Source organism: Paralichthys olivaceus, chromosome 3, assembly GCF_024713975.1.
Source record: "Paralichthys olivaceus isolate ysfri-2021 chromosome 3, ASM2471397v2, whole genome shotgun sequence".
Classification (NCBI taxonomy): Eukaryota; Metazoa; Chordata; class Actinopteri; order Pleuronectiformes; family Paralichthyidae; genus Paralichthys; species Paralichthys olivaceus.
This window is the reverse complement of record NC_091095.1, coordinates 4,841,733-4,867,721: the sequence shown is the minus strand read 5'-3', so window position 1 is coordinate 4,867,721 and position 25,989 is coordinate 4,841,733. Positions and strand designations below refer to the sequence as shown.

The window sequence follows — 25,989 nt, the reverse complement described above, 5'->3', positions numbered from 1 at the left end:
TATGCAGGTCGTCTAGTGCCAAACGAAAACTGTATGTTGTTTTTCATTTTGAAGAATAGCATATTTAACCAAAGTTGTTTTTTAACGATCCGAGCCTTAGACGATGTTAGTCGATGGGTTTTCATGTCCCGAAGATGTACGTCCGTGATGCTACAGTTGCAATACTGCCTTTCCGTACGTGAACCAGTTTAATATGAGAGTGTGCAGACTAATGAAAATCATTCATTTTAATAGGCCAAAGCTTAAATCTCATTTTTACAAGTATTTCTTCAGTGTGTACAAGCAAAGTTGACGAGAGCTGCAGGTCTGTTGTCGAGCCAAAAACATTTGCCTTTTTGCGTTTTTCCTCAATCACCTTGGGGCCAGACTGTTTCTTATAAACATCACTAACATCCCCTGACATAGTTGCAGTCGAAGATGTGTGTGTGTATGTGTGTGTGTGTGTGAGTGTGTCTATTAATTCACTTTGTGCATCAAACCGTGTCTTTGATGCTCCTCTGGCCTAATCCTCTGCAGGCGAAACCTTGAAGGTTCACACAAACACGAAGGCGCATTGATCCTCAGGGGCTGGTGCCTGCAAGATGGTCACGCTAGGACAGCAACACCAGTGAGATCGATCATTGTGTTTGTGTGTGTGTGTACACGCGTGTATGAGTCAGCGGATGATTTCGGAGTCAAAAGGGGTCACGCTGTGAGAACAGAACATCAAAGAGTGTCTCTTTCTGTTTTTAGAGGCGCCTCGAAAGGAGGGCAGGATCAAAGGTGCGGACAGACAGACAGGATGAGGAGGAAGGAAAACGAGGAGAGAGAAGAGAAGGAGGTTGTTTCTGTCTTTGTTTTTACAGAAACTTCATCTCGTTTCTTTGCATTGTTTCATTCTTCAGCTTGACAACAACCTCAAACTTAAATATTAAAGCACTATGCAAACGATTGTACCTTAAAAACACGAGCTTTTGTGGTTCAATGTCGTTCATTCCCACCCCTCACCCGGATGTAACTTTGGTGAGTGTACGATCTCCTGTGATTAGTGTGAAACTGACTGAGAGTCGCAGCTATAACAGAATCAAGGGTTGAAGGGTGAAGCTGAACTGTCGATCAGTTAAAAAGACTTAGAAGTTGTTAAAACCCAGAGTTTATCTCCAATAATCAGCAGAAAACTTTAATTTATGGAGAATTCTGAACAGAGTTTGGTGGATTTGTTTCAGCAAAAGCTTGTGTGGATGTTTCAGTTCACAGAGTGGGTCCACAAAGTCAGAGCTCCACTCAATACATTGATAGACTTTTCTCTACATGAAAGCAACTGAATCACATGGAGCCCAGCAGAATGAATCCCCAGGTGTGACTACAGAGGGCGCTGTTGCTCAATTAAAAGTGACATACCGTTGCTTTAATCAGTGATCAGATGAAACCTGTGCTACCCTCTGCAAAGAAGCATCACTATGTCACTTTAAACACTTGGATTCAATTAAATTGCAAAGTCCTGTTTCATAAATTATCATAAAACAAAAAAATCTCAACTCAGCATCCAGTGATTAGTTTGTTCTGAAGTGTTTGACCTGTCACATGGATCTGGTGGCTGAACCATTAATGGTTTGGAAGAGGTACTATGTTATTCTTCATCCTGTCAGTGTTTTTGTGTTATTTTTGGAGCGCAGACTTTTTAAGGAGCCATTTCTGCCATCGAGGACCTTGTGCTGTGATTGAAAGCGAGAACGTGGACCTTAACTAATGAAGACACATTTCCTCAGTCGGCTTCTTACTATGACTGATGGGTCCTTCGTGATCACGCTGACAGTTTTGGTTCCTACACTTCGGAGACCCTGTCGTCGTTGTCTTCTTGCTGGTTTGAAGTTGAATATTTGAAGGGTTTGTTTTTACATTTGATTGTTGCTTAATAATTCATGAATATTTAATGGTATAGTGGAATTATTTGAAGCCACGTTTTCAAGGGGCTTTAAGTTGAGATTTGTCAAATACTATTTTTAGATCAACGAATGAAGTCCCAGAGGTGTTTGGAATCATGAAAAATATCTGAACATCTACATTTCCATGGCAACTGCGCAAATTCAATCTGATGAGGAGCAGCTGATTGGATAGAAATCTCCAGATTGAGCTCAACTGTTTGGCCTAAAAACTGTGAAGTTGTGTTTATCCGCTCTTGCTGATAGTCTGTCGTGGCGCATGAAGACAATCACAGCCTTAGATATTATATAAAGTGCAGGAGTTCACTTATATAAAATGTTTGTTATTTACCCTGAGAAACGAGTCCAGAGCTCCGTTCTCCATCATCTCCGTGATGATCATCGTGGGCCTGCTCTTTGTGACCACGCCCTCCAGTCTGATGATGTTCGGTTGGTCAAACTGGCCCATGATTGACGCCTCGGACAGGAAGTCCCTCCTCTGCCTCTCGGAGTAGCCCACCTTCAGCGTCTTGATGGCCACGGAAATTTCCTTTTTCCCAACGGGCTTCAGACGGCCTTTGTACACCTCGCCAAACTCACCTAAGACAAAAATAAGCAGGTGCCTTTCAGAAAACAGTGAGTCGTTCAATATAAAACATTATGATGTAAAATGGGTGAGTTGTGAAATCAGATTCTTAAAAACTGGTGAAAGCAAGGTAGACAACATCTCTGAGAACGTGACCCAAAATACTTGCTGAGGAAAACGCAAAATGCAGTTTAGTGATTTATTTCAAAATGAAGACAAGGCCTCGGGGAAGGTGAAGCAGTAAAGGCATCTCCAAAACAAGCAAACAAATCCAGGAGGCAGAGGCAAGAATCCAAAAATCCACAAAAAGCAGACGAGAAGGTCAAAGTATGAAAAATACACACAAGAAAGAACGTGAACGCAACTGAGAGAGAGAAAGACAAGAAGATACAACAAACAGATATAGGTGATATAAAAAAACTGAAGACAGAAAGACTGCAGCTGTCCAACAGGTGCAGGTCCCAGGTGTACGTGGGCGCACAGCGTCCTCAAGAGCTCAGTTAGGCTCCACCTCCTAGTCCTCTGAAAAAGTAAAGCGTGTTTCAAAAACCAAACGGCGCTGGAAAAAATGTCGAAGTCAAAACAGCAGCTCACAAACCAACGGGCGACGTCACGGAGGGTTGTCACTTGGTCAGTATGGACGAGGAGTTTCTGACACAAAGCTGAAGAGCTTGTCCTGATGGAGATAGTTTTGGTTTTGAGAAGAGAGGGATGAAACGAGAATGAGAAGCTGCATCCTGAGTCTCACACTGAGTTTTCGCTCAGAGGCACATTCATGGGATGTTGTGGAGACTGAAAGAACGACAAAAATGAAATCCCCTCAAGAACTACATTCAGGGATAAGAGAAGTGCTGCGTGGCAAATGAAATAAAAGAGACAGTGTCAACAGTGTCATTATTATGTCTAGGGTTGTTGGTTTTGCACAACATCAGTCATGTCTTGTTTTAAACAAAGGCAGCCAGGTGTCCTTGTGGAGAAACAGAGAAACAGACTGTACTGAAAAACAAAGTTCATAAGTTCAACCCCTGCCGGATCGTCTCCTGTGACGTCTTTCTTTTCTTCGTTGCAGTTCTTTAAGGAAAAGTAATTTCTCCAACTTCAACATGATGACAGCATTGATCTGAAGTCAACAGACTGGGCACCAGAAGAAACTCAACACAGTAGCATAGAAACTGAGGCCACCCGAGTTTTGGCCACTATGAATGCTCACCACGGCCTAGGCCCCCGTGCGTATCTATGCCGTAGCTTTGAGGCAGAATCAATAACGGGCTTTAAATTGACCGTAGGCTGTGTCCAGGGTGTTCCTCACCTCTCGTCCAATATCAGCGAGGATTTGTTTCCAGCCCACCTACAACACTTAAAGCATTAGCTGTACAGATAAGGGACGGATTGATGGTTACGGAGATTGATCACGTGTCGTGTCTTTCTTTATGCATTGCTACGTTGGTTGGTTACAACATTACAATATGAGCCGTTTAAACCTCAATGAACTTGCTCAATGTACAGAAAATGTCCTTTCTGTGCCGACGCTTGATGTGTTTTGTCACAATAAACGAAGCCATATGCTGCTTGGAGACAAGAAAATTGAATATCACTTCAAAATAAAAGTCTTCATCTCAGAGATAAAAATCGCTGTGTGAATAATGGATGAGTGATGGGAATTGGATGACAGGCTGTGTCGTCCTGTCTCTCTGTGTGATCTCTGCTCCGCATCTCACTGCTCATTAAAATATGTCTACTGTCAGTGCTGTAAACCAGGAGACGGAGAGAATGACAGAGGGAAAAATAAAAGAGAGGATGGAGGAGTGAGACGAGAGAGGTCAAGGAGAGTATGGAGCACTGGAAAAAATACTTAGTATGATAAATATTATCTTAAATCTTTAGTATTTCTAAACATACTTTGATCCAAATGAATTTGCGGAGCTGTCAGGTGAGATATAATTGCTTTTTTCTTACAGTGGGAGTGATAGTAACAAGGAAGGAAGAAAGGAGCGGGGCGTTTTCACAGAGGAAGAGAGAGTAAGGTGAGATATTTTTATTATCTCCTCAGGGTGCTGTCTTCTTTTTATCTTCCCTCCTCAATCTGTTGTTCTATGCCCTCCCCACAAAACCCTGCTTCTTTGTTTTAGCATTTCTCTCCCAGCAAACAAGCTCCGAAACTCCAGAGACGCTGAATCATAGAGCGGGATGACGATAACAGGAAATAATCAAAGAAAGACAGACAGAAATGTGATGTGGAAGGGAAGAGAAAGCAAAGCGTGTTCACTTCCTATCACGGCAGAATGGGAGAGATTTCAGGCTTTTAAGGGCTCACAGTCCGGCCACATCTCATATTTTCCCCTCTATCCCCCCCGTCGTTTTCATACCTCCTGCGTCACCTCTAGCTGAGGTGAGAAACCTTCCCCTGAGAGAAGTAAAGCGAGAAACGGAGGGATTACAGAAATCCTCTCACAGTGGCTCAACAGACCAAAGCCCAAAGCACACACTTGCAGCGGTGAGGGTCTCAGTCTGGTTCGTGACCCTTTTCACCCAGAGCTCCGTGGCCATTTGGGTTTGATTGGCTTTGGTTCATAGAAAATAAGTTATGAGAAATCAGGGGTATAACACGTGAAGTCAAAACATTCCTCTGTCTAAGATGGGCTGAGGTAGAGGACACAAATATACACTTATGTCCTATCAATATAAGAGTGAAAGTGAAAGAGTGTTGTTGATAGACTACATCTGAACGAGTGTTGTTATAAAACTAAAACCATCTCGGCCCAGGCGACCACATCACGTGACCATTGTCCACTGGACAGGCAGGTGTGTAGAATCTACAGCAGCACTCGTTTTTTGGAACTATACATTTCCCCTAATTTTTTCATTTCATGTTTCCATCCCCCCACCTCTTTTTTTTCCCCATCCAGCAGATGAAATGCAAAACTGCAACTCCACCAAAAATATTCCAGGGGAAGCTCTGGGACTTCACATCCAACATTTGCCGAACATCACACAGCATTTTTACAGTGCGAGCGCAGATAGCCAAAGAGAATGCATGAGGCAGTTTTAATTTATTCCTGCAAAAGTTTTCTGCATGAATAAAACATCGCTCCTGACTTCAAAGAGAAAAAAAAGAATAACTCGGGATTGTGTGTTTCGAGATCTTTCTCATTGACACAAAAGAAGTTTGGCAGTCGAAGAAATTGATTAATTTACTGAGTATCTTCTGTTTCATGTGACAGTTGGTCTCATTAGGGAAACCGAGGTTCACTCTTCTAACTCACCCATTTGAAGCAGTTTATAGTCGCTGTGAGCTCGGCCGGTGACTTTTTTCTTACTGTTCAACTCTTCAAAGCTCTTGTACAAATAGAATGAATGCACTCATGATTGTTGAGTTTTTCTTTAAACAGTCGATTGAAACAACATGAGAGAGGAGTCAGAGGGTAAGTCAGAGGTTTAAGGATATTTCGTCTATGAATGTTTCTACCTGATCCGATTACTTCTTCTATTTTCACACAGGAGGGGTCGATTTCCTTGGCAAACTCCCGCACAGCCTCGTTGGGGTCCTCGTAGGTGAAGGGGTCGATGTAGATCTTGACCCCCGGTGAACTGTGACCCTCAGACAGGGTGGGAAAGGTCACGGTGGGGGTGGGACCGCTGAACATGTCAGGCCTCAGAGTCACCTCTGAAGAGAAAATGAGAAAGTTCAAATAAAAGTTTGATGCACGACAGTAGTTGTGATTTAATAAATTATTATGTGTCAGTCTCGGTCGTACCTCCTGTGTTGTACTGCGGCAGCTTGTCACCGTATAAACTCTCCTTCAGCTGCCGTCTCCTGCAGACAACAACGTGCACGGAGAGAAAGTTACAAGAAAATAGAAATATTGTCTGAAATGTGTTTTTTTTCTTCATTCAACTGGGTGAAGTTAAAATAAAGAGTCTAAAAAAGTTTTTTAGAATATATTAATATTGGGTGACTGTACTGTTCCATGTTGTCAGCTTGTGTATCCTGCTTTTACTTTTTTATGGAACCAAAGAAATGCATTGCAACATACTATGAAGAGAGGAGACAGCGTGTTGCTTGTCACGGGGCTACACAAACTTCAAGCGTGTGTGTGTGTGTTACCTGGAACAGATGATGGCGATAGCGACCAATGAGACGATACACACTCCAGCCACTAAAGAGCCGGCGATCAAGGAGAGCTGCTGTCCCAGCTCTGACTTATACTCATCTACACAAACACAAACACAAACACAGACACACACAAAAAGACAAATTGGATAGAGAGGTATTATTTTTCTATTTTTAAGACGCTCTCACACAACTGAGAATATCTGGAAGGCAGAATATACACCTGGCAGTTTCTCTCTGTAACACACACATAAAATATCATTAAAGGCCACAGACAGATTTTCACTCTTGCTCAACCTCACACAAATCTCTCTCTCTTAGTCCTCCACTCTCTTTCCTCCACACCATAAAAATGCTGCTCGCCCACACAAACACACACACACACACAAACACACACACTTTAGCCACACTAACCCACTTACCGTCGGTGAGTGTTTGGAAGAGCATCTCTCTGCTGTAGGCTCCGTAGCCAGCCACGGTGCGGGCCCTCACCTGCACCACGTAGCCGGTCCCAGGCCTCAGTCCCTCCAGAACCATGTTGGGCATCTCGCTCTGGATCACTGAACTGTTCAGGAGCGATGAGTGGGACTGCAGGAACGTACAGAGACAGATGGTCATGCTTCACGACTGCAATACTAAAGGAGACTGAATTCAGTTCTCAGATTTGGTTTTCAGATGAGACAAGATTATAACGTCCAGTCCAAAGTGAGACATTGACCAGGTTCAAACTCTACAGAGGCCCTGGCAGGAGTGATTTGAATTCAGTCGTAGATCGCCAGTCTCTACCTATTTTCCAACAGTAAAAGAGAACAGTTCAAACATCTTCAACTACTTTTGGTTTCTAAAAGCTTAAATGGTCTGTGTCTGTCCCCATTTATATGTTCATACCTTATTACAATAAAATTTACATTTAGCCCCTGGGGTAGATTGTAGATTCCCGAGACACCATGAACCACTGAAGCCATGGTTCAGTTTGGTCCAAACAGACACCACCTCACTTGGTCGGACTAAATTTTGCTCAATTGGTCCAAACCGTGGTCAGAGGCCAGTTTAACACCAGTTATTGTGTTTCAGACTAAACGGAAAAGTCTGAAGATCCAGACCAAACAAACTTTATAGGTTGAAAAACACAAAAGGATTCTGTAAAATGTAGGTAAACTGACCATTTCACAACCTCTTTCCATTTTCATCACTTCATCTATCATCTACCTTCGAGTCATCATTCATTTTGCCCTCCACCCCTTCTTCATATTTCTCTTGCCTAAGCCTCTTATATCCTTTCTTCTTTCGCCTCCTTCATGCTGTTTTCCATCTCCCTCCTATCCTCTTTTCATTCATTCCCCTTTTCCTGCAAACACGTCATCCCTCCAGCGCTCTGTGGTTAATTAGCTGTTGCCCAGAGCGAAAGGTCTACCTGAGCATTTCTTCCCCTCTCCCCCACCGCCCTCCTCCTGAGGTGGATTAGCCATCAGACATATCAGGTCTATCTCATAAACCCTTGGCTACAACGTTTTACCTCCATCTCCATCTGCCCTCCTTCTGTGCTTCCTGTCACCCATTTCTCTCAGATAAAAAGGTTTTACTGCGGCAGAATCGAAGCGGTCCAGAGAGAGCGACAGATATGGTGTGATGATGGCATGAAAGGAGTGGGAGCGAATCAGGCTGCGAGGATGAAGGAGGCGGAGGGGTCGACAGCAGAGCTCAGAGGAGAGGAAGAGAGATGAGGAGAGTTCATCAGGGGAAAAGTGGGAAGAAAGTGATGGTTGGTGGAGGTTAGAGAGAAACAGGGTTATCAAATGAAAACTGGGTTCAAGATGATTGAGTTTTATTTGCGTTAACATTATTCTTATTAACAAACGTCTTAAAACGCTTTTGTGACTGTGGTTATTTTTATGACAGATGTCTATGTCATTGCTGCGTACATACTGGAGCTTGATCTAAAGAGGATGACTGTGGCTTGGGAGGTAGAGCCACAGGTGCTGCAGTTTTTTATCTGAGATAAATAGGAAACGAGAAGGTCGGTGGTTTGATCCCTGCCTCCTCCCAATGCAAAGTGTCTTTGGGGCAACACACTGAAACCTAAATGGTCCCTGAAGGCTGTTCCATTAGTGTGTGAGTACGGTGTGATTAAAAAAAGCTCTGTGGATAGAACATGTAGAAAAATCAATGAAGTTCTTTTTACTTTCACCATCTAGATCTATGTAAAGGGTTGGGTACCGAAATGCAGGCCAATCACCAGGCACATCTGGAACCCACCGGACCGAATCACAATGCAGTGTTCGGTTTGGCACCAGTATATAAAACCCAGACGAGACGGAACCGTATCTATACACGGAAAATTGTACTACAACCAGACTGGACTAATCCTACTGTGATAATAAGTACGAGACAACTGTAGAGTTGCTGCGGGAGAATAAGATATAGAGAGTTATATTTAGAAGTGACCACAGAAATGGGGAGGGTTGTGTCAGGGTTGGAGTTTGGAGGTGTGTGTGTGTGGGGGGGGGGGTGCGCTCTATGCTTGCCACAGTGAAGAGGTTAGGGGACAGCCCATCTGGGAAGGTCTGGTAGCCAGAGATAAGTAGTGGGGGGGAAAATCCTGCCTCCCTGCACCATATCAAATTTACTACATTAAAACCTCATTATCTATAGAGTGGCTAAGAGGGTGGAGGGAGGTGAGGGAGTGGGTGGGGGTGGTGGAGGAGAAAATGGAGAAAAGGAAGGTGGAGAAATGACAAAGTACCAGAAAAACGTCTTCACTTGGAGCTGTGAGCTAAAATTAGTCACTTAATGCCTTCGGCTTGTCTACAGAATAAAATACAGTATGAGATGAATATCAAGGAAGAAGAATGAGACAGGCGACAACAGGAGACAATGAAAGAACAAACTTTAAGTCTTTGAGCCTGAATCTTAATTGGCTTCCATGCTAAATAACCTGAAAGCAAAAGGCTGCAGCACATATGGCCGTCTTACAATAAAGTCGCTGCCCTGATTTTTTTTTTACTAAGTGCAGGTTTTTATCTGTGACTGTCAGACTGCAGCTACAGTTCATCTCCCAGCGAGTGCACTGCTCCACGATGTCCCCGACTCCCTCTAATTGCTCTCCGAGAGGCAGAGTCTCGAACTTTTGCTTCCTTTGTCTGCTTTTCCTGGAACTTCTCTGTTACCAAAACTTTGGAATACATTCCAGGAACACTTGTTTTGTTGTAAGATTTTTCTTCTGTTGCTTTACACCAATATCAAGCTGTGACACCTTTTGGTTTTATCTGTACTGAATTATTGTGGCAAGAAGGTTTGATGAGATTCAAACAGACAATACAGCATAAATAAAAAAGCTTTGTTTAACTGCAGTTTTAAACTAATATGTAAAAAGTGTATTGTGTATTGAGTTGGGACTTATCTGGACTAAAGTAGGCTACATACATACATCCATTTGTATGTTCGGCTGACGTAATACAGTGCTGTCAAAGGTCTTTTAGCAAATTCTCCAAATTCTTTTATTCCAACTAACAAGAGGAGCAATAGGTTTGTGAACAAATTCCAAACCCCACAATAACAAAAAGAGTACTCTCAAGAGTTTTCTAAAATGACCAATATAAGTGCATCAAACATTTTCTTATCTGCCAGCTCAATCGTTGATGAGGCCATCTTCCCACCAGAACTCTTTCCTAAGACGTTTCTCAGCAGGCAAACTACTGCAGCTTTTGCTTTTGAGAGGAAACTCAGTATTTTCATGACAACAACAAGTAACTCTTCAGAAAAAGGTAAACAGCTCATTCTTTCCGCTTGCAAACTTGTTTTTCTGACAAGGACAATCAACAGTTAGTTTGCATGATAGTGAGCCTGGCACAGCAGGATCGGCAAACGTTTCCCTCTTGGCATGGCTATGACTGTTTGTAGATGAATAACACTCAATGAGCTCTGGAAAATCTCTTTGTGTTATGAAGGGAAATTGCTCATGAGGATGGTTATGACCCAGCTTCCATTACATCGCACATTAGACGCTGCATCTGCATGTGTTAAACATTTTTAGGAGCATTTTCTAACATAAGAGTATGCTGGAGAAAAGCCTGATTGGAATATAATGTGGTTAAGACTTTAATCTCATTCAAATATATACCTGTAGGAGACCAAGGTTATGAATGATGATTGCATACATAAATTATTGGTTAATTTGCTTTAATAGTTCAAAGCAATTATCAAAAGCACTAACACATGTTGGGAGGCGTAGCTCAGAGTTGTTTAATCACTTGTGTAGTGATGAATGGTTGTGTTACTGTTGTATTTATAGTCACGTAGGATTTTACATGAGAATACTGATCAACACCACAATCTTTCAAAGCAGCAATAATATCCCCAACAATAAAAACGACGCACAAACACATTTTCTCTCTTCCTCCTGTGCAGCACAGTGAAATCACAGCCGTATACTCCGTTGTGCAGGAAAATTGAAATCTGTGAGCGAGCCCTCTGGAGTCATGGACTTTACTCACTGTGCCTGAGTGTTTTCATCAAAGAGAATAGATAAGAAAGAGTTGACGAGAGTCTCGAGCATTTAAAGTTTGCAGTTTCTGTTTGGAGACTTTCAGTGAGTTAAGGAAGCACCACCGAGCTGTCAGTATGTATTAAAAGGGAAAGAAATTAGCGCAGAGAAATGATGTGGTTTCCCCAAAGAATGCCAAAAACTATTTTCTGTAAAAAAGGAAAAGGAAAGATGGCAGGGATTCAGATGTGGGCAGTGGATGAGGAGGCATCTTGTACTTTTCCGTGCATCTTACACAATCCCTTGTAGGTGCTTGGCTCTTTGTCTTTTATCCGACTGCGGTGAAAGTCTATCTGTTTTTGCAGCTGTTGGCTCAGCTTCAAAAAAGATGAGGATATTCTTGTGCTTAGCTTGAGGTGATATAGATACGCTTTTAATTCTTCTCAAACAGGCATTGCTTCCCATTGACTGAATAACAAAGAAAGACAAGATATGCAGCCACAAATTGTCGTTTCTTTGAGTTTTTTTATCCTTCTTTCTTAGAGCAGCATGTCTTTGATGGGAAAGCAATCAGGTCTTCAACGTTTCGCCCCTGAATCAGAAGCCGTTATTGGTGCCCCAGGTGTAGAGGTCTTTGATCACTGGACTCTGACAGCGTTCTGCGCCTTCGTCTCCTGGTTCTTACAGGTTTAAGACCTTGTCCACAACAGAACAGCTGGAGGCTTGATTGCTTCAGTCAGACAGCCTCACGGAGCACAGGAGTTTAGGAGCTGGGATTTCAACAGCCTCCACTAAAGCAGAGAGTGTAAATCGCTGCTTTAGTCTTTTAGTCGTTAAGGGTTTCAGATACGGAGATAGTGCTCTCAAGATGTCTGAAAGAGTGGGGTGACATTTTTCATCATCACACTCGTGGTTTATTCTCCTTTGCAAAACACTGAGGGTTGATAGTTACTGTTGCGGCTACAGAACTCTTCCATCTCCCTTCAAATCTGAACAGGCGCCTCAGCAGTTAGGAATCAACATGAATTATGGTGAACTGCAGTTCATCTGTGTCTATTTGTGTAAGTGGTGGGCATTCGTCATGGCAGCCTCCAGATTCTTGCTGTTGATTTTCCCCTCCCTGGTTTAGCTCCAGGGGGCAGCACTGGTCTCCCTGTGGTGCCGGAGGAGGGATGTGTCTTTTTTAATTCAGGTTCCGTGAATGCACAAAGTCCTCGGCCATGACAAGTCTCAGAAGGGGGCCAATCACAACCTGACATGTACGCCTTGAGCCAATCACCTGTAAGATGTCAAAATGTAAAATGTCCAGTTGAGTGCCACGATAAATGAGTGAACCATCTGCACAACCTCAACGCAGAATACGTGGTCATATCCTTTCCAACCGTCCAATCAGAAGCTTTCATCACATGTCCCATCTTCGTGCTCCGCTCCTAATCACCACCACCAGTGTCCTTCATATCCAAAGCACCTAATTCACAGGACTACTTCCTCAGCATGCTACTTCGTGCTGGGGTCTGATTCATCTATTTCATTCAAATTTTCTCTTTTTCACTTGTGTCTCTAGAAGTCTCTCTTGATTGAAATGTGGGTGTTATCGTGAAGATGAGGCTGAGCCTGACGGTGAAGCTCTTAATTAGAACAGTGCCTCCATGATCAAACCCTAATCTACGTTCACGACCTTCGAGTAGTGACTAAAAGAATGAGATCCTGGATAAAAGCTCGTCCGTAGAAAGAGAGTAAGGATGTCAAACATCTGGGGCAACAACTGCTCGTTTGTATTGGAAAGAGCAGCCGAGGTGCAGGAACCTTACAAGGATGCTTCCTGCCTCTCCAGAGATTTTCCAGACATATCCAACTTGCCAAATTAGTCCCTTCGCAGTGATCTAAATTTGGTTTACACTTCATAAAAAAAAGACATCTAACTTGGAGTTTTGTGATGTTGATCCAGAGAACTTTGTGCAGAATCAAAACATCCAGACGGTTTTTACCATCCGCTGCAGGCAGAGCTCGGCATAACAGCTGTTGTAGGCAGAACCAGTGGTTTGTGCTGGTTTCAGCAGATGCTGAGGTCCAAACAGAGACTGAGGAGCTGAATCTGCATTAATATTAGTGGCTTTAACATTTCTCCCCACGGACTTGTGGAGAATATATGCAGCCATCACCACGCAGACAGAAACCATAATGAAAAACTGCACAAGAGCAGGAAGAACATGTCATGGCATCACAGAGAAAATGACTGGGACGGCTGATGTATTACATTCCTATAAAACAGCTATTAAATATGTAGTTTCACCTTCTGCCGCTTGTTAAAAAAAAATTATAAAATATTTAATGATTCAACTAGGACGGCAACAGCTATAAAACTTCTGACTGAGAGAATAAAATCAGAAAAGGCACAAATATAAAACTTTCTTTGTAGGTTTGTGAGGGTTAAAAGAAAATGACTGTCCATAATTGTGTTTTAAATTTTTTATGAGTTAATGTAGTTTCTTCTAGCGATTGAAGTGAAGGGTAGCCTGCAGAAGACCCCTGAGATGTGCATGAGTCCTTTTTCTTTTGTTATTTTGTTGAAGATAATTTAATTGCACATCCTTCTGCCCAAAGCTGCACTTTCCTTTCAAAATTTACTTTGACAAGAGCTCAGTGAAGCCAGATGTTAATAAACCACAGCTTATTTTTGCTGCATGACTATTATCAGGAGTTTATCTGTGCTGGAATAAAAAAAAAGGCTTCCTGTCATTGTACAACCTTGTCAGTGGGACTGCAGGCACCATGAAATATGCATAATGGCTCCAAGACTAATCCTGACTTATGAGGAAATAATATCGTAAAAAAAAAGATGATACATGAACTCAACTCCTTAATAGACGTCTGGCACAGATGAGAGAGGAAATAAATCAATTACAGGAGTTATTAATCTAAAACAAAAGCAATATGTTGACATGGTTCTGCCCTCAGCCGTCATTTATTAATCATCATGTCACGTCTCGAGCGGCGCTGAACACTTCCCAGCTGCTGAACTAATAATAATGATGAGTTCCTTAATCAACCAGTGGTTTACATGTTGTGACGATAAAGTAACGACTCTCGCCCCCAGTGTTTCCCACTGATATTAATACCAATACCATTAGCAACATGGTTACTGCTAGCAGCTGCATTACATGAGTACATGAGGCTTTGTAACTTATTGGTCTGGAAGACGTGAGGCCAACTGAATGTTGCTAAAATCTATAAAACTACCTCTGCGAACCCTTCGTCCGGTCTGTATGCTAAGCTAGCCTAGCGTCTGCTGGCTGTTGCTTCATATTTAATAGACACATCTAACACATCTTTTCATCTAACTTTTCCTTGTAGTAAAAAAACACAATCTTAATCGAATCACCCGATGGTTTCGTGTTTCATGCATCACTGAACTAAATCCTTGTGTTTCTCTGACTGCTTAATTTATCCCACATCTGTGTAAAACTAATGAACTGTTGTGTTTTCTTGTAAAATCTGCTCCTCGGGACGAGTCTCGATAATAAATGACTTTGATGCAGTTGATACTGATTCACCTGTTTTATCGACTCTAATGGATTACTGACCATTACAACAACAACAAAAACACACACAAACAAAGACACACGGCCGTTAATTTTCCACTCTACCTTCTCGTAGTATCGTATCTCGTAGTCGAGGATAATTCCGTTGGGCTGTTCAGGTGGTGGCCATGACAACGAGAAACTGCGGCTTGTAGAGCTGACTTGGTGCATTATGGGAACTACTGAGGGAGCTGTTAAAAGACACACACACAAGTACACAATCAGTTAGACAGTTAAAAGATTTGCCACCAAGCTTAAATGCCATGACTGTAGAAATATAGATATAGAGTGTAATGTAATGACATATTGTCGAGGATTATTTACACCCAGAGGAGAGAACCACTTCCTTATCCAGGCTCATGAAATCAAATCACAGCACTTGTCACTGATGGAGAAGCAAGAGTTATGTCTGCAATGTATTTTCACTCGTAGTTTTGGGAACTGGAAGCTGTTAGCTATGATGTTTTCTGTGGTTTTTACTTCCAAGATGTTTACTGTGATGGTTTTCATCCGAGACGAGGACAAATCAAAACAGAGAGACTGACACTTGATCTAAACTCCAGTAACAGTGAGCATCTTAAAAGGAAACTTAGGGCACCTTCACACCTTGTTGGGGCCGAACCATCAGACTTTTCAGATTGGTTCAAACTGAAACAACCGACCCATGGTCCACGTGAACTGACCAAAGTGTTGCCCGACCATGGTTCGGTTTGTTTGCTGTCTGAAAACATGTATTTGATAGTTTGGACTTCATCAAACAATGGAAAAATAACAGGAGCTCACAGGATTGCTTCTAGTTTTCGCCTCTGAATAAATAAAAAAATATACAAAACTTCAGAAGGTGCTGGTAGCATTTAAACGGACAGACTACTTTTCATCTGTGCACTCAATTCAATAAAGTTATTGAATACAACAGCCGAATTGACAAGACACCAAAGTTATACGCACGCATAGACAATGTAAGTGATGAGGACAGGACGTGGATACATCATACAGAATCTTAAGTCCTCTCCTTCAATTACAATGTGAAACCAAAACTAATTGATTCAAATGTAAACAACGTAATAAAGACATTAACCTTCGTTCGGAGGATCCCGACTTTCAGGTGTTACATTTTCTGTAAAAAGCATCAAAATGCTGGGAGATGGTTTGAATCTGACACAGAAGAGTAGAACGCCAGTGCAGTCACAATACAACAGGATGAGCCGAGCTGTCACCTGAAGCAGTTGGTTTTTAAACATTGCCACAATAGACGCCTCTTAATAGTAGGTTTCACATCCTTGGGTTTAATGAAACAAGCTCAAGACGTTTCACAAAATTTAAACCCCACAAAGTGAAATCCACCTGAAACTAAATCACTTTTTTGTTGAGTCCTAAAAGATTTCAGGGATAAGAGAGTTTTGCACCTGACTGCGGTGGCATATGTGCTCAGTAAGCAGCAGCAAGGTGAGAATGGATTATGTTTTGATAAGGAACAAGCCCGGGCTGCTGTAGATGAGGTAAATGATGTGACGAGGAAAGCAGCTTTTAAATCTAAATCTGGGCGGCGGTGGAAATATCACTTGAGTCCGTCTCTATAAAGAACTGATGTAGCAGTAACTCAGCTCACTTTATAGTCTCGAAGAATCGTAATGTCAAGAGATTGAGAGAGAGAGAGAGAGGAGGACAGGGATGGATAGAGAGGGGGGAGGGGGTAAAAGCTCCAAGAGGAGAAGAGAGAGACAGATGGAAAGAGGGAAACAGGATAAAAGCTGTGGATGTGCAGGAAAAGACCGAACGGGGAGAGGAGAGGAGACAGAGGATGACAGATGACATGTTTTATGAATTAAAGGACTGTAGCTCAATTTCATTTATCCCCGAGTCATCCCTCCCTCGCTTAATCCACCATGCCCCAGGGTATGCTTACACACACACACACACACACACCACACACACACACACAGACACACACACACACCATCACACAGCCTCTGCCCTCCTCACTCACCAGCCTGATTGGTTGTTATGTTGATTGACAGTTGCTGGGCGGGGTAAGGGCTCTTGTTGGAGACTCCATTGATTGCCTGTAGAATATAAAGTGTAGTCAGTGATTCCACCTCAGAGGCATTAACACTAATACTTATTCTGATGTGTTAGTTTATCTGATATTTCTTATTGAGTTGTTGATTTTTCTCTTTCTTCAGACCACGTTTTGAATTCTCAATTTTTCGTGGAACTTTAATAAAAAACAAATTCGTCATGTTTAGGCGACTGGTGTTTATGAATGTGTGAAACTTTCATTTCTAATAATTTAATGTTGAGGTTTCATAAAGAGGCTGTTGATCCTGAGAGGTCTGCTGTCTTTCTTTCACCTGGCGATTGAGGAGATATTCACTCTCTTAGGGGCCTCTACTGTTTCTTTCTTTTCTTTCCTTCTTCTTTAAAGTTAAAGTTTGAGTAGGTGTCAGTGTTTTTATTTCCTTTTTGTAAAAAAAAATTATAAATGATCTCTATACTCTCAAAACTTCCATAATCACTCATTTTATTCTAATGATGCATTCATTCATCTTTATTGATCGGTTCCTCCCACAACAGATTAAAGAAAGATTAAGTCGTGACAGATCCGGGTCTCATTATTCATCAGCGTCTCTCACTGTTAAAGATTTTATATTTTATGTTTGAGTGGATTCCAAAAAAATTAATTCTCTGTAATAGACCCACTGAACTCTGTCAACAGTCTCCTCTGGCTACACTCAGAAGTTTAAGTTATGAACTCTCGTCCCTAAACAACGACGCAGCAGGTTATCTCGATGTAGACGCTCAGCTTTGATGGTAAACCGGGTCGACGGCGCAGCTGCACAAGCTTTAAAGACTTCTGTGTGTTTAAGGTGACTTGATACAACTGCAGATTGTGCACAAAAGCCTGCGTGTCAGCAAACATCAATGCGGCCGCAGTATGCTCGAGCATCATAATAAATATCTGCAGGTATTTGCATTTAAAGTAAAGAGTCGAAAGCATCAAGGAGGGTCTCTGAGCAAATAACTAGTTGTGTGTGTAGCTACAGTTGTAGAGACGCTTTGAACATACAAATCAACAGTGGCGAGGTAGCAACGCTGCAGAAATGGTTTGTGAAATTGTATGAATGTATTTTAATGTAATTCTGGGTCGTTGGAGTCGACTGTGAATCCAGGATGAATCCAACTGTGATCCTCCACAAAGCAGCAGGTAAAAAACATCTCAACCTAAACGTGGTTAGTGTTTGATGCTCAAAGGACCGAACAAAGCTTTAAAAAGCCCCCCCCCCCCCTCTCTCCTCAGGGACCGACCTGCACGTCAAAGGTGTACGACGTGTGGGCCCGCAGCTTGCTGATCTCCACCCTCGTTTCCTTCAACCGCCGCTTTCCTGGGACGAACGCCACGCCGTCGTCGCACGGCTGACACGCCCTGCGCTCGTTGCTGTGGCACCGGCGGCACACGACGTTGTAAGACAGGTCGCCACGGTGCCCCGTGTCCCGCGGCGTGTGCCACTCCAGCAGCACCGACGTCTGGTTGACGACTGAGACCAGATTGCGAGGAGCTGAGGGGACACCTGGAGAGAGAGGAGAGAGGAGGATAAGAAAAGTGCGTGTGTTGTAATAACCCTGTGACTGTCAAAGTGAAGCAGATACGAATCAGGTGAATTCACATTATTTTTTGTCGGCTCAATGCAACACACCTGGATTCAATCAAACTTCATTATGGTGCGATTCAGTAAATCATTTGTTCTGTTAATGAAGTGCTTCATAGTAATAGCTTCCATATGGATATTTTTATTATCACAAGATGTCAGTGGAGTAAAATGTGGCACCAGCAGGTTGCCATTTTGTTTATATGTTGTGTTTGGAGATGTTTCAGTTAATATAACCGTTCACTTACGATAAGTGTCATGTGATTAGAGTATATGCCGTATTTTATTTGTTCATTCATGTGTTTATTTATTTTAAACTGGATGAATAACCCTCGTTACAGTTTACATGTGTATCTGATATCTGGCACACCCCCTGGTGGCTGGCTGCAGTACAGGTCATAAACCCTGCCTCCTCCATGTTTGTAGATGGGACATGGGACCAAACAAAAAAGTACATTTTCCCAAAGCAGCGCTGGCGTGGTCTCAGGGTTCTGCTGACTGAGTCCTGCAGCCGGTCTCACCTCTATTACTGCAGATCACGTTTTTTTTTTCAAGTTTCAGAAATAAAGCTGCAACCTGCATTACCACAGGTTAAGTGAACAGCTCTCTCCACACAGACAGGTTTAAACAGGGCAGTGCAGGAGTAAGTCTCACCACCAGTCAGAGAATCAGAGTCCTTTTGTCTCTTTGCAGTCAGTCTTTTCTTTTAGCTCAAATGTTTGATGTGAGCAGAAACTCTGTCTTTGAGTTTCCACAAGGTTAAACCAAGTGGCTTCTCTCTTTCTTGACTGCTCACACACACATCGCAGACACTTCGACAGACTGACGCGCGACACGTCGAGACGAAAAACTGCAGAGGAAAAAAAACGGGTATTCAACCTTGGAGCTGTCGGTGCTAACAATCAGTACGGGGGGGATCTAAGCAGCACGATCTTATAAACGTTCCTGCTGAGAGAGACAGGACCCGTCAAAAGCTGTGCATTCGTAATTATATGCACACAGGCACATGTGGAGTGCTGACACAGATACTCAATCAGTCTTATTTTCATCTGAACAGAACAAAAACTAATTCTTCAACGCAGTCAGACACTCAATATTTTCACATTCTAATTCAGGAGAAGTAGGAAGAGAGAGATTCCAAACACATTTTAACTTGCAACAATAAAACACCATTTCACACACTTCAGGGAGTTTGACAGCCAAAGTCTAACCAGGTCATCCTTCAGTCCAAAACCTCTTTTACCCCAAAATGAGTGGGTAAAGTGCAGGTTGTTCTAAAACCATTTAAACCCTCTAAAAAAGGCGATTGACTTGTTTCCTGCTGCCAGTGTAGGATTTGGTCTTTCTGTGTATTTTTACCTGTAACTCGTGCAGTGTCGAGGATTCGGGAGTGAAAACTGACTCTGTCCTTTCAAATTGCATCCAAAAAACAGACGTTAGTGGAAATGTTCGCACCAACTTTCTGAGATGTTTCCTTCAGTAGACCAAAAAGGTTTTGAAATGTCACCAAATTCTGATCAGTTCATCTGTGAGTCCAAGTGAATGTTTGTACCAAAGTTGAAAAGATTCTCTGGAGGTGTTCCTGAGATAAAGCAATATCGACCTTCGACCACCAAAATCCAATCAGCTCATCTTGCCTTCAAACTGAAGGTTTATTCCAGATTTGAAGAAATACCCTCCAGGTGTTTTTGAGATATCGTGTTAATCAGGATAGGACACACAGACAGTAGCAGTACGTGCACGTACACAGTTCACACATTTTCAGGCAACTATGTCCAAACTCTTTTATTTCACTGATTTTATCTGATTGAATTTGTACTAAATATAAAGTGAAGCTCCTTCATTCCTTTTATTTTTTTTAAATAAAGAGCATATGTAGTTCAGTAGCTATAAGAAAAAAAAACTTTAACCTCAATTTGTTTTTGCCTTTGAATTAAAAGTCCCTCTGGATTTCCCACCTTTTTCCTGACAACGTTGTTGTTTTCCTCCGTCAGCATCAATTCAAAGGTGCTGCTGTTGTTTGAGGTGAAGCTTTTCATGTGTTTTCTTTGTTGTCGGAATAAGTTAACCTCATAAATCGTCTCATTACAAAAAAAACACTTCTTAAATTGCCACTTTGAGGTTTAGTATATTTTAACTGAATAGAAAAACTACTTCAAACATGATGGCACGCAGCCATAATGTTCATGTTTTTAGTGTAAAACACAGAAAGAGCTGTAAACCCTCTTCGTGGTTTAAATCTATAGGCGGATCTCTCTCTGCTCGCTGACTCGGTTGCGCTGGAACATTTTGTGATCTTGCTTGTTGCTGTTGCCTCTGTTCGAATCCGTGCCCGTTCTCCATTCGTCTTCAGATCCTGTCCGATTCCCCGAACCCCCCCCAGTCACCTCTGTGTTTCGTTAGAAATAAACGACTTCCTGATTTTACTCAGAACCTCGAGTTTGTCTTTGTCTGTATTTGGGTCCGCACGTTTGTCTCTACTTCCAAGTGTGCTGTGGTGTGTACGTGCCGTGAAAACAAAGCGAGCTGCAGAACAGAATTGTAACAGTCGAAATTGTGAAATGTACATTTACCTTTACCTATGTTTCCCAGATTAGATTTATTATCTATAGCACTAATTCTGTTGAGGGGTCACAGAGGTGTGGAGCTAATCCCAGCTGACACTGTTGGGGGCACCCTGCACAGAGCTGACATATAGCGACAGACAAACAAGTTCTCTGTGGGAGGAAGCAGGCGTCCACACAGAGAGGGAGGGGCCAGGCAATTAGTTCAAAAAAGACATTTGGGCCAAACAAATCTTTAAGTTCAGACAATTTGAGAAAACTGATTTGAAAGTGATACCACCAGAAGTTAGGAGGATTTCTTTTCAGATTTAAAGGCAACTTAAATAAGTCTTCAGCTGTGCAGGTTGGATCAGTTTCGTAAAATGAGGAGATGATTGACTGGTAAACAGAGGAAACCTTCATTTAATAAAATCATATAATTTGTAACTTGGGAGAATGTAAATGAATCGTAACATAAATTCAGGTGTGAGTAAAAAAAACTGTAAAATAAAGTCCATCTTGTGAATGAGAGTTTTTCTCTGCTGCCCAAAAAAGAATCGTCTATCCAGGTCACCAGGACATGCACGTACACACACATGTACCTGTGCACGTACACACACATGCACCTGTGCACGTACACACACATGCACCTGTGCACGTACACACACATGTACCTGTGCACGTACACACACATGTACCTGTGCACGTACACACACATGCACCTGTGCACATACGCAGCGTAGTCCACGGTTTGAGACGAGCCACACAGTCGCTCGACAGTCCAAAGTGATTCATGTTTTAACCTACTTACACCATCTCTCTGTGGAACGAGGAGCCTGCATTTGTCTGACTGTGCCTCGTCTTGAATAGCAATGTCGCCTCTTCAACACACTAAACACATATTCACCTGAATGGAACGCCAGAGGAACGTGGCAGCGTTATTACTTACTGCTCCCGAATTCCCCAAACAAGGGCGGGAACGCTGCGGCACACTAACTCTGAATGAGACGCATAAAATTAGAGTTGGAATTAGAAAGTAGAGGCGGATATTGATTTTTTTTTAAATATTGAGCCGCTGCACTGCATGTAATGTCAAGCATTGACGAGCTTTAATACGACAGCTATTGGTAAGAGAGCAAAGATCACACGTTCACGAACCTGTATTCTGTACCAGATTCTCACTCGACTGCACTATTGACAGGTTTATTGTGTTTGTGTGTGTGTGTGCCTTTGTTTGACAGAGATACAGACGGACTCACTGGTGCACACGTCCTCAGGTTTGTCCATGTCGCCGCGGTAATAGCCGTTCCGACAGCCACAGAGGGTGGCCGCCTCGATGGTGGAGCGGCTGTTGAGCGGACATTGCTGACATAATCCTCCCCCCTGGAATGACTTGAAGGTGCCCTGAGGACAGGCTGTAAAGAGAGAGAGAGAGGGGGGGGGGTGCATTAAAAACGATACACAACTCTGCATCAAGAACATAAATTAAATGTAATGAAGAAGGAAATTGTTCCGTCACCATCTGGGTGTCATTTATTTATCTGTTTGTCTGGAAACATTTGGTGAACTTTGTTTTATAAGGACATCTTAGCAGGAGAGTTATTATTGGCACAGAGGGGGATTTTCTGGGATAGTGGCTCATGATCTTGTTCTGACAAGATACACAAACAAATATTCCGTGTGGGTCCACAAAATCTGTGTCGCGCTGATTATCTGCGGTGTGGAGTGTGGTTTCATTTCTCCAGCTACCTTATCTGGGTCAGAGTCGCTTCTGTCCATAAATTTTAACTGAATTATCCTTCATGACACCAAACACATAAATGAAATCTTGAAGACGATGTTCCCCTTTTTCTCCCTCCCAACTTTTATTCATGCGGGGACGCCTCATGCTGAGCTCAAAGAACGTTCTTGTTATTCAGCTTGCCGACATGCAGTTTCATTATTTGCTCTGCAGTGCGCCTGCAACGAGACTACAGTGGAGATGGAAATCAGACTCAGTGTCACAGCATAAAGAAAAGAAGATGATGCATTCAGCCGACAGTTTGTGTATGAAGGTCATCACTGAAGGCCATCGAGACATCTGAAGATGGAAGGACAAATACAGTATGTAGCCTCTGAGTGCATCTCAAGGGCCAACAGTCACTTGATCCCAATTCTTACTTGGATCTGCACCAAACAGCACAAACAGCAGGTTTCTGACGCCACAGAACCATGAACCATTCCCCTTTTTTCAGATGCTGAAGCACAAGTACTGTTGCATTTTTAATTTTGACATGCATTTTTAAATATGTGTGACCTTTGCCTGGACATGAAGTCAGAGAGCAGAATCATCCTGTGTTACTGGGTGAAATCTGTATCTATAACACTCGACTTTGAACAAAATATGCACATTATCTTTGCAGCAGTGTTTTTGATCTGTGACGGCAAGTCTGAGACATTTTCACAGAGTGAATGGGGATTGAGCCAAAATGACATAACAGTTGACGGCACGTTGGAAAATAGAATACAGAAGCAGTTTGAAAATCTGAACTGAAGGACCGGCAGTCAGAGAGAGGTTATGTGTCAAGCAGAGGTACCTCTAAATTATTTGTTAGTTGTATAAATACTGTATTAGGGAGCTGAGGTTAGCCATTAAACATTTCCCCGCCGGTCAGCAGCCCCAATATTTACAGAAACAGCCACTGCCACGACTTCAGCACAACTACGACTGGCTGTGAGACTGACAGCGAGTATGTGAGCATGTGACAGGTGAACTATAAAAAGGTCTTACATCAAGTTTGAAGCCAAAGTGAAAAAAGGTCACAGCAGATTGACTTCAAAATCAAACGTAACACGAAGACACGGTCAAACACGCAAAGTTAAACAGGTCGCAAGTAAAGTCAGAGGATGTGAAACATTAGGTTTTAGATTCAAATATTTCATTAGAGCCTCTCGTGAGGTAAAACTCATTCTGAATTATGATTATGAATGAAGGCAGTGGAATTAAACGTAAGACAAAAACAAAAGCTCTGCCAAAAGACGGAGGTTTTTTAAACGTTCTGGTTTATCTTTAACACTTTGTTTGTGTTGAGACTAATGTTCACGCTGCCTCCTGGACGTTGTAGATGATAAAAGACCAAAATGCAAATGTTACGTAGAATTATGGTGGAGAACAGAAGGATTGCATGTCTTAGCAGAAGTCCACAATCTAAACGACGACGTGAACTGAGTTAAAAAAGTAAAAGTGAACCTCCTCTTCCACATGGATGTGATTCGATACGCAAAACCACAATGCAGTTGACATTCCCGCATTCAAAGTGAGAGAGCAACGCTTTGGTCGACACCTCCGCATCCTATCACAAGTACGGGCGTGAACACAGCCAAGAGCATTCGAGATCTGATCACCACATTCGGACGTGGTCTGGGAGGCATGTGGCCTCTTCTAGTGGAGCTTCCTAACAAGATGGATTTTGTGTTTCTTGTGTGAAGTTTGTCCTAATGACTGTCATTAAATATTAGGGTGTGTGTTCTCTTTGCGACTCGCATGTCTGTGAAAATATATAAATAAACTTTACTTCCTCACATACCCGTGGTGACGACCGAGGTATTTTTGAATGTTCCGGCCTTTTAATAGCTGGTTCAGCCAGAAGGTTTAGAGCGAATTAAATCCACCGGACTAAAAAAACCAATAATGTTCACCACCAGTACGACTCGACCTGTGAGGAGGACACAGTTCAGACACTACCTCTGCACAGCAGGTTGATCATTTCAGTTCCACAGAGTGTAACTGCCAGAAAGGTGCAGGGCGAGAGTTTGCTGTAGCTGTGGGAGCTTCCTGTCACTTCCACAGTGTAAACCTGTGAGACTCAGGGATTAAGATGCCGACCATGTACCCCAGCGTCCCTGGTTTGACTCCAGCCAGAGGCGTTTGTTGCTGCTCTATCTCCTACATTTTTTCCAAAATAACAAAAATACCCCCAAAACACAGAGAGCTGTGAAATGCTCGTATTAAAAGCTCTGGTGGGTCTTTGCACGCAAGCGGATCAAAGTGGTTAAAAAGAACTGAATAAGCATTAAGTCGACCAATGCCTCTCTCTCCTCGGAGTCGGTGGTTCTGAAGCGTAGATAATACTTGAAAGAAATATCCATTATGTTTTCTCTTATATTTACCCTCAGCTACAGCTCCGTCCATGTTTTCCTCACTTTTGTGACCAACACTTTTTTCTTTTTTTCTGTCCGTCACCGTTAGTTTCTTTATTTTCAGACCTTTTGAAGTTGTATGTCAATGCCTTGTGCCTCTTTTGTGTGTGTGTGTGTGTGTGTCTTGAATAGGCAGATAGACATCTGGCTTGTCAAGGTCACTTATTCAACAACCGTCTTCATACACATGGGGCGTGTCACCATGGCAACAGGTCTTGCTCCCTCTCTCTCTCTCTCTCTCTCTCTCTCAGTCGTCTCTGGATACCTCTCTGTATAGTTATCTCTCTCTTTCTGTCTTTTTGTGTCCAGCTGTCAAAGGATGTGCCGACATTGCAAATGCATGAGGATGTTGTTTGTGTGTGTCTGTGGGATTGTGTGCGTGTGCGTGTGTGTGTGTGGGGGGGGGGGGGATTGTACCATCATAATATTGACAATAGTCACATTTTGAATTAAAGTTCATGGAAGCTGCTTTGTTCCTGCAACAGATACAACAGGAACTAAGGATGTTCTCTAGTGTAACTCTCATAAACTCCATATATTTTCCTGTTGTTGTGAGCACGTCTGACCTGAACATCTCCTGCTGCGTTCTTTATATATGAAACATGAAAATAATTTGGTGTGATCGGTTTAACACAAATTAAAATTAACAAAAATGAAACAAAAATCCATCGTGTGATTGTAACAAATCTAAGAACAGATGTTGAAACAACAAAAACGAAAAGCAGGAGACATGTAACTCAGAGATTTACAGAGAGAAAGACAGAGTTTAAAAAATAGATCATTCCTCAGTTTCTGTGCCTTCAGCCAGCTGTGGAGTCATGCAGCGACCATGTGGATAACAACTGTCTGAAGTTGGCACATATACGTGCTCGCTGGTCAATTATTAAAAACGTACATGAAAGTGTGTTTGTGCGTCTTTCAGTGGTTGTGAGGACGGAATTCACACAGAAATGATCAG

General features: G+C 42.5%; 1 protein-coding gene across 1 annotated transcript in view; it reads right to left on the bottom strand.

Moving 5' to 3' along the window:
- The window catches only part of LOC109636649 (ephrin type-B receptor 1-like), a 70,487-nt gene that overhangs the window by 17,943 nt on the left and 26,555 nt on the right, over positions 1 to 25,989 (bottom strand). Inside the window, exons 6-14 of the mRNA XM_069521587.1 lie at positions 22,112 to 22,267; positions 17,969 to 18,231; positions 16,650 to 16,725; positions 14,729 to 14,853; positions 7,021 to 7,186; positions 6,593 to 6,698; positions 6,243 to 6,301; positions 5,954 to 6,151; positions 2,254 to 2,501 (exon numbers count right to left, since the gene is read on the bottom strand). Of these exons, the coding sequence (XP_069377688.1) occupies positions 2,254 to 2,501; positions 5,954 to 6,151; positions 6,243 to 6,301; positions 6,593 to 6,698; positions 7,021 to 7,186; positions 14,729 to 14,853; positions 16,650 to 16,725; positions 17,969 to 18,231; positions 22,112 to 22,267 (1,397 nt within the window). The remainder of the gene's footprint in view (positions 1 to 2,253; positions 2,502 to 5,953; positions 6,152 to 6,242; positions 6,302 to 6,592; positions 6,699 to 7,020; positions 7,187 to 14,728; positions 14,854 to 16,649; positions 16,726 to 17,968; positions 18,232 to 22,111; positions 22,268 to 25,989) is intronic.